The sequence below is a fragment of the Talpa occidentalis genome, unplaced genomic scaffold (assembly GCF_014898055.3).
Source record: "Talpa occidentalis isolate TD23 unplaced genomic scaffold, MPIMG_talOcc4v2.1 talOcc4.17, whole genome shotgun sequence".
Taxonomy (NCBI): Eukaryota; Metazoa; Chordata; class Mammalia; order Eulipotyphla; family Talpidae; genus Talpa; species Talpa occidentalis.
In genome coordinates this window covers 13,523,229-13,537,714 of record NW_023601754.1, presented here as the reverse complement: position 1 = coordinate 13,537,714, position 14,486 = coordinate 13,523,229, and the positions used below count along the sequence as shown (strand labels likewise).

At 38.6% G+C, this 14,486-nt stretch overlaps 1 protein-coding gene across 5 annotated transcripts in view; it reads right to left on the bottom strand.

Annotated features, from left to right (window-relative positions):
• The window catches only part of CNTNAP4 (contactin associated protein family member 4), a 271,211-nt gene that overhangs the window by 183,389 nt on the left and 73,336 nt on the right, over positions 1–14,486 (bottom strand). For all 5 annotated transcript variants that reach the window (XM_054697006.1, XM_037516186.2, XM_037516184.2 and 2 more), the window contains one exon: positions 13,003–13,113. Coding sequence is in view for 3 of the 5 variants with exons in the window: in XM_037516184.2 (XP_037372081.1) it covers positions 13,003–13,113 (111 nt within the window). In the remaining 2 variants the exon portion in view is untranslated. The remainder of the gene's footprint in view (positions 1–13,002; positions 13,114–14,486) is intronic.

Sequence of the window (14,486 nt, the reverse complement as noted above, 5' to 3'; positions counted from 1 at the left end):
AAGTCCTGTGGTGTAAATGCTCCCTCTGTGGCAGATTTCAAGGTCCTCACTAGATAGTGCTGAGCGGGGAAGAGCTGCTCGCAGTCGGCTCCCGCCAGCCAGCAGGTTACTGACCACAGCTTAGATGAGCTACCAGAGCAGAGCAGCTGGAATCATCTCACACTTATGAATTTCTAAGTTACAGCCTCGGGTATGAAAAATGCATTTTTTTCCCCTAACTCAATCTAATTTTCTCTCTTGAGTTCCTATTCTGTCTAATGTTGGAAATCAATCTCCCCATTTCAGGACTCAGTCCAGTTCGAGGCTTACACAGTCAACTCAGGATTTTATTTCTGCCACCTTCAGCTTCAAAATGCTCACAGGGAACGGTTCCCCTCCTTGCCAACCCTGGAGCTGGCTCAGGGGCAGGGGAGTGGGCATGCTTGTGGGTCTTCTGCATGGGGGTGAATGGCCCTATCACACACCACTCTGCTCTGCAGTGAGGATTGTGGGGGCGGCCAGGGTGCTGTTGACAACATGCTGATGTTCTTCCTCCTATCAGGAGCCACGTTGCCCACATCCACTGCACCCCTCCCTAATTTCTGCACCATCCTTGGTTCCCGTGGTGGCTCCTGGTTGTCCTCATTTTCACCTGGGGTTGAGACGGGGTCTTTGCCAAGCCAGTCTCAGAGGCGCCACAGCCACACAGTGACGAGTCTCCTCTCCAAGCAAGCCTTCTCATGCTCCACCCAACAGTGGATGAACTGTCCAAAAAGCTCCCCACTGTGGATTTAACTTAAAGACAAGACTACAGGGCAGGTGATTCTCACACATGCTTGCTCAGGTCTAACCCTTTTTATTCTTTTCTAAACTTTCTTCTCATCTAGTATGGGGAAGAGGAGTTCTTTCAGCCTATTCATTTCCCTTTTCTAATTGTTTCAATTTTATACCTAAAAGATCACCACTGAGCCCTGTTCCCAGGCTATGCAGGGACTCCTTGCCCTTAGACCCTGGTAACTGATGCCCATGAGCTGGGAGAGGAAACAAAGGATCAATGGCGGGATCATGTCCATTTCCCCACATTATCCACACACAGACCTCTAAGGAAACCTGTTGTCTCTTAAATAATTTCTAAGGAAATTATTGTCACTGAAATGTTTCTATTTCATCCTTTCTTACAGGAGCTCATGCAAGGAACTCCAGTATCAACCAACAGAAAAAATATTGAACTCCAATACAAACCAGCAGAAAAAAAAACCCTACTGTCCACACTTTTGCACAGTAAAATGAAATGAACTCCCCACCACCCTGTTCTTGCCAGTGACCTCAGTATGGTAAGACTGTAACAGAGAGACCTGCTACTAACTGTGAACTCTCCTCTGTGAACAAGGCGCCTGGTATCGATCAGGAGCTGCCCCAGTCTGCATCTAAGGCATTTTCCAATCTACAAACAAGGTATACTAAATGACCCAGGACATAAGGAGAAGTGTTTGTTTCCAAAGAATATGAGGCATCAAGCAGAACAGACTGAAGGATTGGTATTTTGCTTTATACAGGCAGGAGCAGATCAAAATGTAGAAATCAAGCAGGTTCTTTCACTGCAAAAAACAGAACTCCACTAACATTTTCTCATATTTACTCCTCCATATTCAGAGGTACCAAAAAAAAAAAAAAACATAGTTTTGACAGTGTCTTTTCATGGAGGTATTTTCCAGTTTATTCTACTTTGCTCTCCAAGCACATTAATAGTGAGATGACATTTTGCTATTAAGTGCACAGTTTTGATAAATATGTAGTTCTATTCTTTTCCATTATGAAAAAATTCATAACACTTCCTTAGCTCCTTTTTATAATTTCTAACTCTTTATTGACAGTCTCTATTTGTTGAGATATCATTTTCTTGGCTTCTTTTAAATCTTTGCCCATGCTTTCCTTTTACTCTTCAAACATATTTAAGAGAGTTGATTTAAAGTCTTTGTCTAGTAAGTCCCAAGCCTTTACTTTGTCTATCCAGTGCTTTTCTTAGTTAGATGCTTATATGAAATCAACACAATCAAATATTCACATATCCCAGATCATATGTTTGTTCTTTGTGCTAAAATTATAGTCAACCCTTGTGCTATTGATAATGTTCTGAATTTCTGTATCTTACTTTTTAAATTTTCATTTATACTATTTTTCAAAGTAGAAAAATATTTTTATTATTACAGGCAAACTTTGTTACCTAAGTACTAGAAAGAAAACAAGTGTTTATATAAGGAAATATAGCTTTGTATATAATAAATACTTGTCAATAATAACTTTATGTATAAGTGCATATACACAGTGTGCTTCACAAGATATATTATCATAATAATCTAATTAGTACAAATCTGAAAATTATATAGCCTATATTTTCAGTTGGAAAAGATTGAAGTATGCTAGATGATTTTCCAGTCACACGTTAAGTATTCAAATACAGGATTTATGCGCTAGGGATTCTAAAGCATACGTTGGCTTTTCCTTAAGTTTTTGGTTTTTTGTTTTGTTTTGAGGCATAACTCATATATAACATATTAGTTTCAGGTGTATATTGTTAAATAAGTCTGCCACCATCCATTGTAGGATTTTTTTTTCTTGTGATGAGAACTTTCAAGATCTACTCTCTTAGCAACTTGCAAATATACAATACAAAATTATTAAGTAGATTAGATTAGCCTTGCACATGATGTATTTATTTTATAACTGGAAGTTTGTATTTTTTGACCCCTTTTGCCCATTTCACCCATTTATTTACACTTTTATGCATCAATGAGCTCTTTTTGTATTTGTACTATTATTGATTTAATGTGAAACAGTATTTAATTTACATTTATTTAGATTTATAATAGATTTGTTTATATTTATTTATATATTAGAATTGTGGAACAAATAAAATAGCAAACAAAGTCATGATGAATTAGTTAAGAGAAACTACTCTATTTGTGAATGGTAGACAACTCATAAATTATTCTACAGTTTAATTTGTGGAAAATTTCTGAATATGTTTAATTACTTTTTCCTTGAAATTACCAAATTATCTACTCCACCACTGCAGAATATTAACTGCATTTTGGAAAGTTCAGTCAGAAATGCCTATGCATGCTGTGGAGTGAGGTTGATAGTCTTAAGGAGGCAAAAAAAACAGGTCAAAACTCTGCTTCTCAATTTATTTATTGAGGAAAGCCTCAAAATTGCATAACTATTTATGGGTCTATTAAAATAACCTTGGTTAGAAATTAAATACTTGCATAAAGGTAATAGCAATGGAAATCTTTAAAAAATAGTATGAGAGAGAGAGAGATTTCAAACCATGAATGCATAGAACTTATCATCTTCAGGAGGAGAGATCAAGGGAGAAATAAAAGGCAATTCTAAGGATTTTAAGCCATGGTGATTAAGATAACCACCAGGAACCAGAAAAGTAAAATAATTGCACACAGAAGCTGGTCTAGAGGTGATATATTTAACTTTAGATATGTGAGCTGTCCTGCTTAGACAATCTATGTAGCAGACAGCTGGAAAATTCCAGCAGGCAATTGAAAATACAAGAAAGAAGATTGTTAGGCATGTTTCTGCTCCGACACTAATGTGGGCAGTGTCTGCACAGGCCTCCTCCTGAGGCTCTGGTGGCAGAGCAGCTCATTCAGGAAGGGCAAGAACAATGCCAAGGTCAAGGATAAAGCTTTGGAAAAAGCCACATAAACATTCTCATTTTGGCATGCAGTCTCTGCTCTTATTTCTCATTTGTATACAGTCAGATATATAATCTAATAAGTCAGTTATATATTTTATGGCCAATTATACAGTCAATTCTGTATGTGTCCCTTTTATTTTCTATTGTTAATATCCATTATGTTACTCTTTTTAAAAAGGTATCAAAGAAAAAGATAAAAATAATAAATAATCCTCAAATCACATAAATATGATTTTAAGCTAATTTTCTGGCTAAATTATTACAACTTTAGGGCCCTGACAATTCCCACTGAGGAAGAAAGTCTTTGATATAAAGTCCCATTTAAGAAGAAACACAAAGAGGTTCTTACAAAACCACATAATTTTTCCACGTATTTTCTTGTGGAAGTACATCTGCAGGGCAGGATTCAAAGGGTTGCAGCTACAGCTCAGGTGAGATAACTAATGGGAATATATTTTAAATTACAAAACTCGGATGGATGGATGGATGGATGGATGGGTGGATGGATGGATGGATGGACAGACATATAACATCCTATGAAGAGATTTTAGCAAGATGGCAGAATAAAAATCTTCTGCTCACATCCCCATTAGTAGTCAGCCTCGGGCCAAAGGCCTTTGGGGGAACTTGGGATCTAGCTGTAAGTCGGGAGCTCACCTGGCCTCCCAGGGACCTAGGAGACATGACCTTGCCCCCAGAATTAGGCCCTCCAATTTCAGTCTGGAAGAAGATCCAGGACAGCTCTGTAACTTGTCTGCAGCCCCTCTCAGAGGCAGCTGGGAGCTGTTCTGCCCGCCTGGAAACTGGGAAGGAAACATACCAGTCCCTTAAGGGGCAGCTCTCAAATCTTGATCTGAAAATGTGGGTACTGAATATGTGGATACTGAAGCAGTGCTGTAAGCCAGCTCCAGCCCTGTCAGGCGCAGTCCTGCCTACTCGGGGGCTGGGAAGAAGGGAGACACACCCATGGGTGCCTCTAGAGATACACCTGCCTACACTGACCCCACTCCCATACTAAAGGGGCTCTGTGATGTGGCTCCAGCCCCTTTTGGCCACAGTGAGGGTGGTTCTGCCCATCCCGGACCTAGATGGAGACGTGTTCTTCTGAGCCTCTGAAGGCAGGTCTGCTGGCCACGGTGGGACTCTGAATTGAAGCAGCTTTGTGATTCATCTCCTGGCCTATACTGCCTCAGTCTAAGGATAGCCCAGCCCACCAGACCCCTGGCAGTGGTCACACTCACCCACACCCCCAAGGTCAGCCTGCACATGTTGATCCCAGCTATGGATCCAAAAGCAGCCCTATGAATGGGTTCCAGCTCCTTCTAACATATGTGAAACCAGTCTTGCCTGCCCAGAGACTTACCCATGGAGTACTTTCAAATGCACAGACAATACAAAGCTGCACAGAGCACAAATGCCCATGACAGACTTCCATGGGCCAACCCCAAAGAAATGGAGAACTACCAAAGGCCTTATGAAGAATTTAAAATAATCATCCTCAAGAGGCTCAATTTGATACAAGAGAACAGAAATTGACAACCACACCAAGTCAGGATACAACATCTACAGAAAATGAGAGGCTAAATACTTCTGAGCAGGCTTATGAGCTGCATCTCTGAACTTCCCACCATAAGGACAAAAGAAGGAAGATAGCAGCCATCACTATTAAGTCAGCCTCACAGACCAACAGTCCCCAGATCCACCATCAGAACTGATGATGTTTTAGGGGGTGGAGGGTTAAGTCTGAGGAGTCATGAGGCAGGAAGGGAAAGTAAATGGAACAGCCCAAGATGTTGTGAAAAGCTGGACTTGGTCCTCAGTATAATGACTGGAGAAAGAGGTGGGACCAAGAGGAGGTATGTGTCACCCAAGAGGGCCAATATGTAACAGCACATCTTTAATGATGACAGTCTCCAAGATGAATAGATACCAAAAAATATGGTTTTCCACTGCTAGTTGTCCTCCCTCATTAGCTCTGTTCTCTCTTGGGGAAGGTGCTCAGTGTACTGGGATGCGTGTTGTCAGAAAAGAAAGCTCCAGGCCTCCACTGATCCTTTGCTTACACAATCCAAGCTGCTTTCAGATCCCATATCCGTCCCAGCTCAGCGGGACATTCACATTCTGAGGCCGAGTCTGAGTCCCTTCCCACATGTATGCTAATATTTTGTTTAGAGAATTTTGCATTTATATTCATGAGAGAGTGGCTTTTAATTTTCCTTTCTTGTTTGTCCTTGACAAGGTTGCTATCAAGGTTATGCCGGCATCATATGAAGAGTTGGGGAGTAGTTTACTTTCTTCTGTTCTCTGGATGAGAATGTGTAAGATTAGAGTTGTATTTCCCTTAAAAGAGGAATTATCATTTGGAAGAATTCATGTTTGAAGGCATTTTAGCTTTGAATTTTCTCTGTTGGAAACATGTGAATGATGGATTTACTCTCTTCAACAGAGAAAGGAATGTTTAATTTTATTTGTTTTCTTTGCTACAGTTTTTAGATTGTGTGTTTCAAGTGATTTTTTTTCAATTTATTTAAATTTCTACAATTGTTAGCAAGAAGTTTTAAAAATATCCTATTTTGGCCTTATTTTCTGTATAGCATTTTTCTAATAATTAATGCACATTTCCTTCCCTTTTCTTTTTTTCTTACTTTTGGTTAATCTGTGTTCTTTTTCTAATTTCTTAAGAAATCGAAGAAGTAGGCGCTTCTTTTGTCATATGTGCAACTGAGAGAGCTATCAGTTTGGTCTAAACTGCATCTCAAAATTGTGACCTATCATATTTTGTTATCACTGAGTTAAAATGTTCTCTAATTTCCACTGAGATTTCTTTTTGAGAAGCATATTAATTAAATTCCACACCTTTCTGGGTTTGTAACTATTTTTTAATTATTGATTTCTAGCTTAATTCAACTGTACCCAGGACACTTACTCTCTATGATTTAAATCCCTTGATATTTGCTAGAATAATTTTATGACCCAGGATAAATTTAAGAAAATATTTTAGGTACACTGGCTAAGGATGTACATGCTGCAATTGTTGGAGGCAGAGTTTTATGTATGCTAGACATTATGTAAATACAAGTAACATACCTGCACATTTTGTCAAATGTAATCTTGCTGTTAAACTCTTCTGTATTTCTATTGATGTGGGACAACTTCTTCAGTAAGCTACTGAGACATTTTAAGCCCCTCTCTATTTTGTGACTCAATTTGCATTGCCTAGTTCTCCTATTATTTCTGCCCATTTTTCTTTATATATTTTGAGACTATTATTTGGTGCAGCTATGTCAGGCTCATTGTATGGCATTTCTCTTCTTGCCAGGATCTTCATGCTGAAGGCATGGCTATCTTGCCTTAGAAGAGAGCAATGCCATAGAAGTTAGAGCTCCTCACAGTCAACCCCATACTTTCATAGGGAAGGGAAAAAAGAAGGCAAGTTTACCCACAATTTCATATTATAATACAGTGTTTTTGATTCTGATCCTAGCATTTTTCAGCACCATAAATTCTTTAGGATTAGCTACTCAGCATATTCACCCAGATCACACTATCAGGTTGATTTAGGGTTGGAAAAAAAGTGTGCTACAGGGCAGACAAGGTCAATAAAGGGGAAGAGAGAGGGAGTGGTGTCACTCAGGCAAGAGGTCAGGAGAAAGGATGACGTGTCCTCACGGAAGGGAGAGCAACGTTCAAAGTCAAGAGAGAACCAGACGGTCAGCAGGACAACCATCTCTGGTGGTAAATCAAATGAATCGATAGAAGAATAGAAGTGATTCTATATTAATCCCAGAAGTGACAGCAACCTCTCTTATGGTTTAATGAATAGAGGATCTAGTCATATCAAGAAATAAGATGTAAATCTTGACTCATTTTTATTTCACCTTCTCAAGGCCAGTACACAAAATATAATCTATAAGCACAAGTGACATGCCACTGACCATAAAATTGATCTGGAACTTCAATTTCCAAACCTTTATCAAAATGTTAATCTCCTAGTAAGCCTTTCTTTAACTCCATAAGCCAATTTCCAATGGCTAAAAAAGTAAAACTCTTTTAAATAAAACCATTAGGTCACAAGTTCTAGTTCACAGACTTTGACTAGGGATATAGGAGAATGTATTATCTTGACTTCAAGCCAATAATGAACATATAAAATATAACTATCATTCTTTGATCCTGCTTTCCTTTATAATTAATCAGGAATAAATCGACTCTTCCTATTGAGTTATGTGGAAGCCTGAATTCCCTGAAAGTACCTGGGTATAAATTAACGTATGTATTTGGTCCTGTGAGGTTGCTAAAGTGGAGTGAATTGACAGGAAACACTTTGAAATTGGTTCGCATTCTTCTGGATCTATGTTTTTGTGATTCTTGTGGCCACAACACTTGTGACACATTCTTTTTTCAAAAAAGCCAATTCCATGTCAGTGTTCTCCTGGTTCTTCCAACAGGAAATCAGGGGTTGAATTATAACACAGAGGTTACATATCACTCCCCTCCTTACCTGAGTAAGAAGAAGCAGTGGTTTAACCCAGTAATTGGAGAAAAAAAAATCCTTGTATGCTGTTAGTGGAAATGTAAATTGATGTAATCCTTTTGAAAAACAGGATGAAGCTCCCTCGAAACACTAAAAATAGAACTACCCTGTAGTCCAGAGAATTCCACTGCAGGTATCTATCTGACAAATATGAAATCACTAACTCCAAGAGTTACATGCACCACCATGTTTATTGCAGCATTACTTGCAAGAGCTAAGACGTGGAAACAAATTAAGTGCCAATCTTGGATAATAAGATTAAAAAAAAAGATATATATATATATATATATATATATATATATATATATATATATATACACACACACACACACACACACACACACTGGAACATTATTCCACTACTTAAATAGGTGAAATTTTAACATCTGCAGCAAGGTGAAAAGAACTTGAGGGGATTATGGGAAGTGAGGTAAGTCAGGAGAAAGACAAATATCGGATAATTTTACCTACATATATAAGGAAACAAAGCTGTGAATGGACAAAATAAAATAAAAATAAACCCATAGATGTCGACAACAAAATTGAGGTCACCAGGGAGGTACAGCGTGGGGATGGGAGTGAGGGTGGAGGGGGTTTAATGGATGGCAGCAGGTGTTTTGCTTTACTAAAAGGCAAGCCAGGACCTCATACCAGATACGACTCATACTGAAATGCTTGCTCTTAACCTAAAATTTTATGCCCCACTGGGAGAATACAAAAGAGAGAAGAAGGTAGGTGAGCTGAGGATGAAAAGTGTCAAGGAAGGTTGGGTTCTGTGACGGTAAGGGTGATGCCCAGACCGCCGACCATTCAGGGATTTAGTTGGACTCAGTGATTTCCCACCCCCACCCCCATGGGAAGAGCTGTACGTCTGTGGGTCCCTACCCAAGTCTACAAGGCCGAGGCATCCCCAGACCAGTGAATTCTGTCTAGATTCTTCTCAGGTCCATTTCAAACTCACACCTACTGTGCCCAGCAGGCTCCCCATTAGGCTTGATTTTTTTTAGCCCCATACAGAAATCATCTCCTACTCTTTTCCTTATAAAGTATTGGTTATTAAATACATTGATATCATCGTTTATAATGAGATAATGACAAAAGATTTTAGCAATCTGTTTAACAGCAGGAAACCTGCTGCTATCTGTCCTCTCCAGCACTGACGGACAGCGTGCACTCCCTGGGAATTTATCTTTGGGAATTTAATTTAAACGTAATAGTTGTGTGTAAACAAGCACGGTGATTTTGGGTAGCAAGAATCACCAAATAATTCTGTATAGTGTGTCATAATTATTCTCATTAGAAGTACATTCAAGAATGGGAGTTCGCTCTAATAATTAACCAAATTGCTAATTTCTCTACAGATAGGTTGATTGATTTTTAACAGCAAATCTTATAGACACAGGGAAGCACTGCTCTATGATCATTTAGCACGAACAGGGATAGCAGCCACTCAGTAAAAAACACAATAGGAAAATACAGACATTCAACTTTTTAGCTACATAGGAAATATTTTGATCTTACAGAATAAATGAGAGAAAACTCAGAGTATCTGCCAGTTAAGGAAGCAATCTGTTTCATAAATAAATTTGTGTTTATATGTGCCTTCTCTCATCTATATAAACATTTGATTTTTGCTGTGTACTCTGGTTTTATTTACTGCTTTGTTATTTTACTTGAATGTACAACTACATCAGTTTTCAATCACTCACCCATTTGTAAGGTTTCCCAACTACATGAAAACAAAAGTCTTCATGTGGATTATATTGCAACCTCGAGAAAAGTTCTACCAACCTGGATTCCCCACATCCTGCCCTAAGAACACACCTGGCTTCTCAAAGGATACAAGAGAATCTATTTACATTGACTGTTTACTATTGCCTATTACAATTCAAACTATACTGAAGCTATGCAGTGGGAATATTATATAAAGGCAGAAAGAGCTTCCATCCTGTTAACTAGGCAGTATTAGCAGGGATTGGCTTTTGTTTGTTTGTGTTGTTTACAGCTAAGGTTGGATTATATTCCTCTGAGCTAAGAAATCTTTCAGGTTCAAATTGAGATGCCTCTCCCCCTGTGCAGAGGAAGCAGGAAAAAGAAGTCATTTACTCAATAGCACTTGTGTGAGTTTGCCAGGATGGATGCAACAAAATACTACAAAATGAGCAGCCTAACAGCACACAATTTATTCTCTCAGTTTTGGGGGGCCAGAAGCCCAACATCGAGGTGTGAGTGTACTCATGGCGCCTCCACAGACTCCCTCCTTGCCTCACCCTAACTTCTGGGGTTGCTGGCAAAACATGGCATCTCTTGGTTTTTAGCTCCATCATTTCAGTTTCTGCTTCCATCTTCACTTTCTTCTCATATGAAGTCTTAGACGAAGTCCACTCTGAGCCTACCTCGACCTTATCTCAACTGGATCTCATCTGTGGAGTTCTGTGTCCAAAGGTCCAAAGGTGGCCCCATTCACTGGTATCAGAATTAGGACTTGCATGCATTCTTGGTTGGTGGGTGGGTTTTGCAAATTGCACTGTGTGTGTGTGCACGTGTGTGTGTTTACTGAGTGGTTTACTGCATGGCATGTTTGTTTCTCCCCATCCCCAGTCTGGCAGCCTCAGTTCTGCAGTTAAATTTCAAGAGTTTGTTTTGGCTGGGATTTTCTCTTTTCCTTTGCTTTGTTTCTTTCGTACCTGTCCTTTTGAAGGATACAGTTCAACCCACAACGGTATTCAAATGGCAAAATGAAACTAACATAGCTTAAAAAAAATTAATTTTTCTTCCTCCCTACTGGTCAAAATGGAGTCATTATGCAAACAACAGTTTTTCCCTGTTGGCTGTGTCCAGCAGGGGACTGGTTCTTTGCAATGTCACCAGTGACATCCATTTAAGCAGAGGGCTGTTGATTCCTCATGGACTGATTCTCTAATCTTTGGGATTTCCAGATTCCACAGGAAAGAGGTCACTAAATCTGAGCTTCTACGATACTGAGGCCTTTATTTACTGATTTTATTTATTTACCACAAGGAATGCTGCAATACTAAAAATAACATATTGCCTTTAGTAAATCACTCAATGCCTGACATTTCCTTAGTGAACATTTCATGTAATTAATAGGGAAAAAAAGAAAAACAAATAAAAAAAGAAAAAATGTAATCAAGTAGGTTGACAACGAGCAAAAGATAATTAAAATGATCCTGTTTTGTTTCTATTTCATTAACATGGAAATGAGATTCATGAAGTTTGATACTATGTTTCACCAAGAGCCACAGAAAGGAATTAAGAATGAAAATGAGTCCCACTGATGAAGGCGCCTGATGAGTATATAAATTAATGAAAAATACAATTTGATCCAATTAATAACATACATTTTTTGTGGACTTGTTGAATCTCAGCAAATGAAATAAACAGTTAAAGTTTGTATTTCTTTCCATGGGCCAAATGCTATGAAAGCTTTTGTTACTGAAATGGAGTCAGGAAAAATTAAAACTCTGCCTTACTTTCAAAAAATGGGTACAAGATAGAGACCTCATTCTAGATCAGTATTGTGATAATGGAATTCCTGCTGGAAAGACCATGGGGACTGGGGAACTGGCCCTCACAGGAAGTAGAAAGCCCTCTTGTCTGTGGTCAATAAGGGAGTCAGAATTGAAAACGGGGAGAGACATTCCAATGTGACCAAAACTTGACCAACACACTGATACTCTCATATCCAGAAACATGAGTGATTGTCTCCAATAACATGAGACACAATTTTAAAAATAAACTTCAATGTAAAATCACGACAGTGTTAAATCTTTATATTATATACCAGATGGTAAGATACAGACACACACACACACACACACACACACACACACACACGTGATCTATGTGTTCTGTCCCATGTCCAATGTATTCAAACAACAGCACCTAGAATGATATCAAGAGAGAAAAATTAAAAGAAGTGGCTGACATATGGCATGTGTGACGGGGATAATAATGAGTGAATCACAGTTTCGATAATATGTGATGTAGGTGTCTATATTTTTATGGTTGTTAAAAATATTTTCACTGTTAGTACTGCCAAGCCCCTCTCTGTAGAATGTAGATGCAGATGGCGATTGCCTCAGCCGATTACAAAAAATAGGGACCACAATGCTGCTCTCTCACTGCAGTTTTTAAATTCTCCCTTATTTCCACAGCAAGTCATCATTTAATTATCTGCACTTTCCTTTAAGCATATTCAAGCAATCAAACACACCCTACCTAAGAGAGAGTCAACAATATGAACTGACTATTCCTGAAGGATCATGAGAGCTTTATTAAATTCCCATTCCTTAGCAGGAGAGAAAATCATGTCATCCACACTGAGAATTAAACAAACTGAGGGATTATTATTTTTAAATAACCAGCATCTTTTAAAATTACTTCTTCTTGCAGACTTCCTTGTTTAACTTGAAACAGAGGGCCAATTAAATTTTCATGGCTACTGCATACATAATGATCATATTTTGTTGTCAGAAAGTTTACTGTGTAAGTTATATAAAAAGCTCGCAGCACTGAAGGAACTCAATTCATGGGGTGCTGAACAGATGACATGGGATTTTGAAATGAGATGCATCCCTTGGCCAAGGTGGAGCCAGCTCTACCTGTCATGCACATCCCACGAGTTTCTGCCATTAGCTTATTTAGAAAGTTACTTCCTTTTTCAATGTACTGCGTGTAATGATTTTATTTCAGGAGGATGGGAAGTTAATGAGATTCATCATAAAACAATCAGATGGAAGAGCAGACTCACCATCTCTTCGATTTAGCCTTGCAAATCCAGGGCCATGGCTGCTGGAGAGGTCGGACGAGCTGCTGAATGAAGCCGGAGACAAGGCAGACACCAGAGGTGCATCACAGTCATCTGCCAAAAGGAAACACCCCACATTCAGGTCAGTGGATGGAGGACAGCATTCTTGGATCTGATACATAAAACGAACCAATCAACCAAATGAAACAAAAAAGCCAGGAGCTCTCACAGTGCTCCCACTGGGGTCACGCCATAGTCCCCTGGAGGCCTGATAAGTTCAAGAAGAAAGGAACTTAAAGAGCAGAGAACATAGAAATGGAGAAGACAAGCTCACAGAGCTTATAAGAGCATCTTAAGAAGGAAGGTTTACTTAAACAAGAAATAAAAATACCAAATCAGCATACCCTGTTTATAAATAAATTTATATAAATAAGGTTTATAAATTTAACTATAGTAAGACTAAGAATGACAGTTGCCAGGAGCTACACAAAATGAGGAAAAACACAGCAAAACATAGTAAAATACAGAAAGCATTTACAAAACAGTAACAATTAGTATTCCAAATTAAGGAAAACAAAGTAAAATAAAAATGATCTATCAGAAAACCTACTAGGAAAAAAAAAAGGGACACAAGAAAAGATCAGAGAATTCACAGAACAGAATCTATATAAGCAGAATCTATACAAACTCATTGGTAAAATGAACTGTAATTTAGGACTACAATTAAATACTGTTTCACTGATAGGCCACAATAAGATTTCAGAGAACACCAGATCATCTAGAGAATGTGGGCCAAGAGAGGCTGCAACATACTGCAGGTGGAGTGTAAATGTGAGCAACTACATTTAAAAACACTTTGTCATTAGTTTATATATGTGAACTTTCTTATCCCAGGTTCCACCAATTCCATGGATACATCTGTTCCTCCTGGATAGCATTTCCGTGACAACCATTGGTCTTAAGAAACTTTCTCTTCTTACCTCCAGGTGCTATGCAAATCTTAGTAGTTGGCAGTGTCCCAAGAAAAGAAAAAGGCGGATGGAAAGCACCAACCTAGAAAAACTCTTGTATTTGTGCCCCAGGAGACCTGCAATTTCTGGTGACATTACTCATACTCAGCAAAAGATGACGAACAATCCAAATAAGCAAGGACCAAAGAACACATCTGTAAGTCAGAGTGCTGTCCACGATGGAATAACATAGAGAAGTAAAAAGGAGCTACCCCCCTCCAAAGTATTGGTTGGAACTTAGAAATAAAATTTTTGGTGAACAGAATTCAAGTTAGAGAAGACCATATAGCACTTGTTGATAATTTTGAGAATCTAAAAAACAAGCAAAGATAAGTACTATGTCCTTTAGGGACATGTAATATTTTTAACTTTTAAACAACAAAAAATGAAAATCATACAACTGGAGGGAGGGAGTATATGTACACACACATATACAAGAATATATACATATGTACATAAGAATATATACAAAAGGGC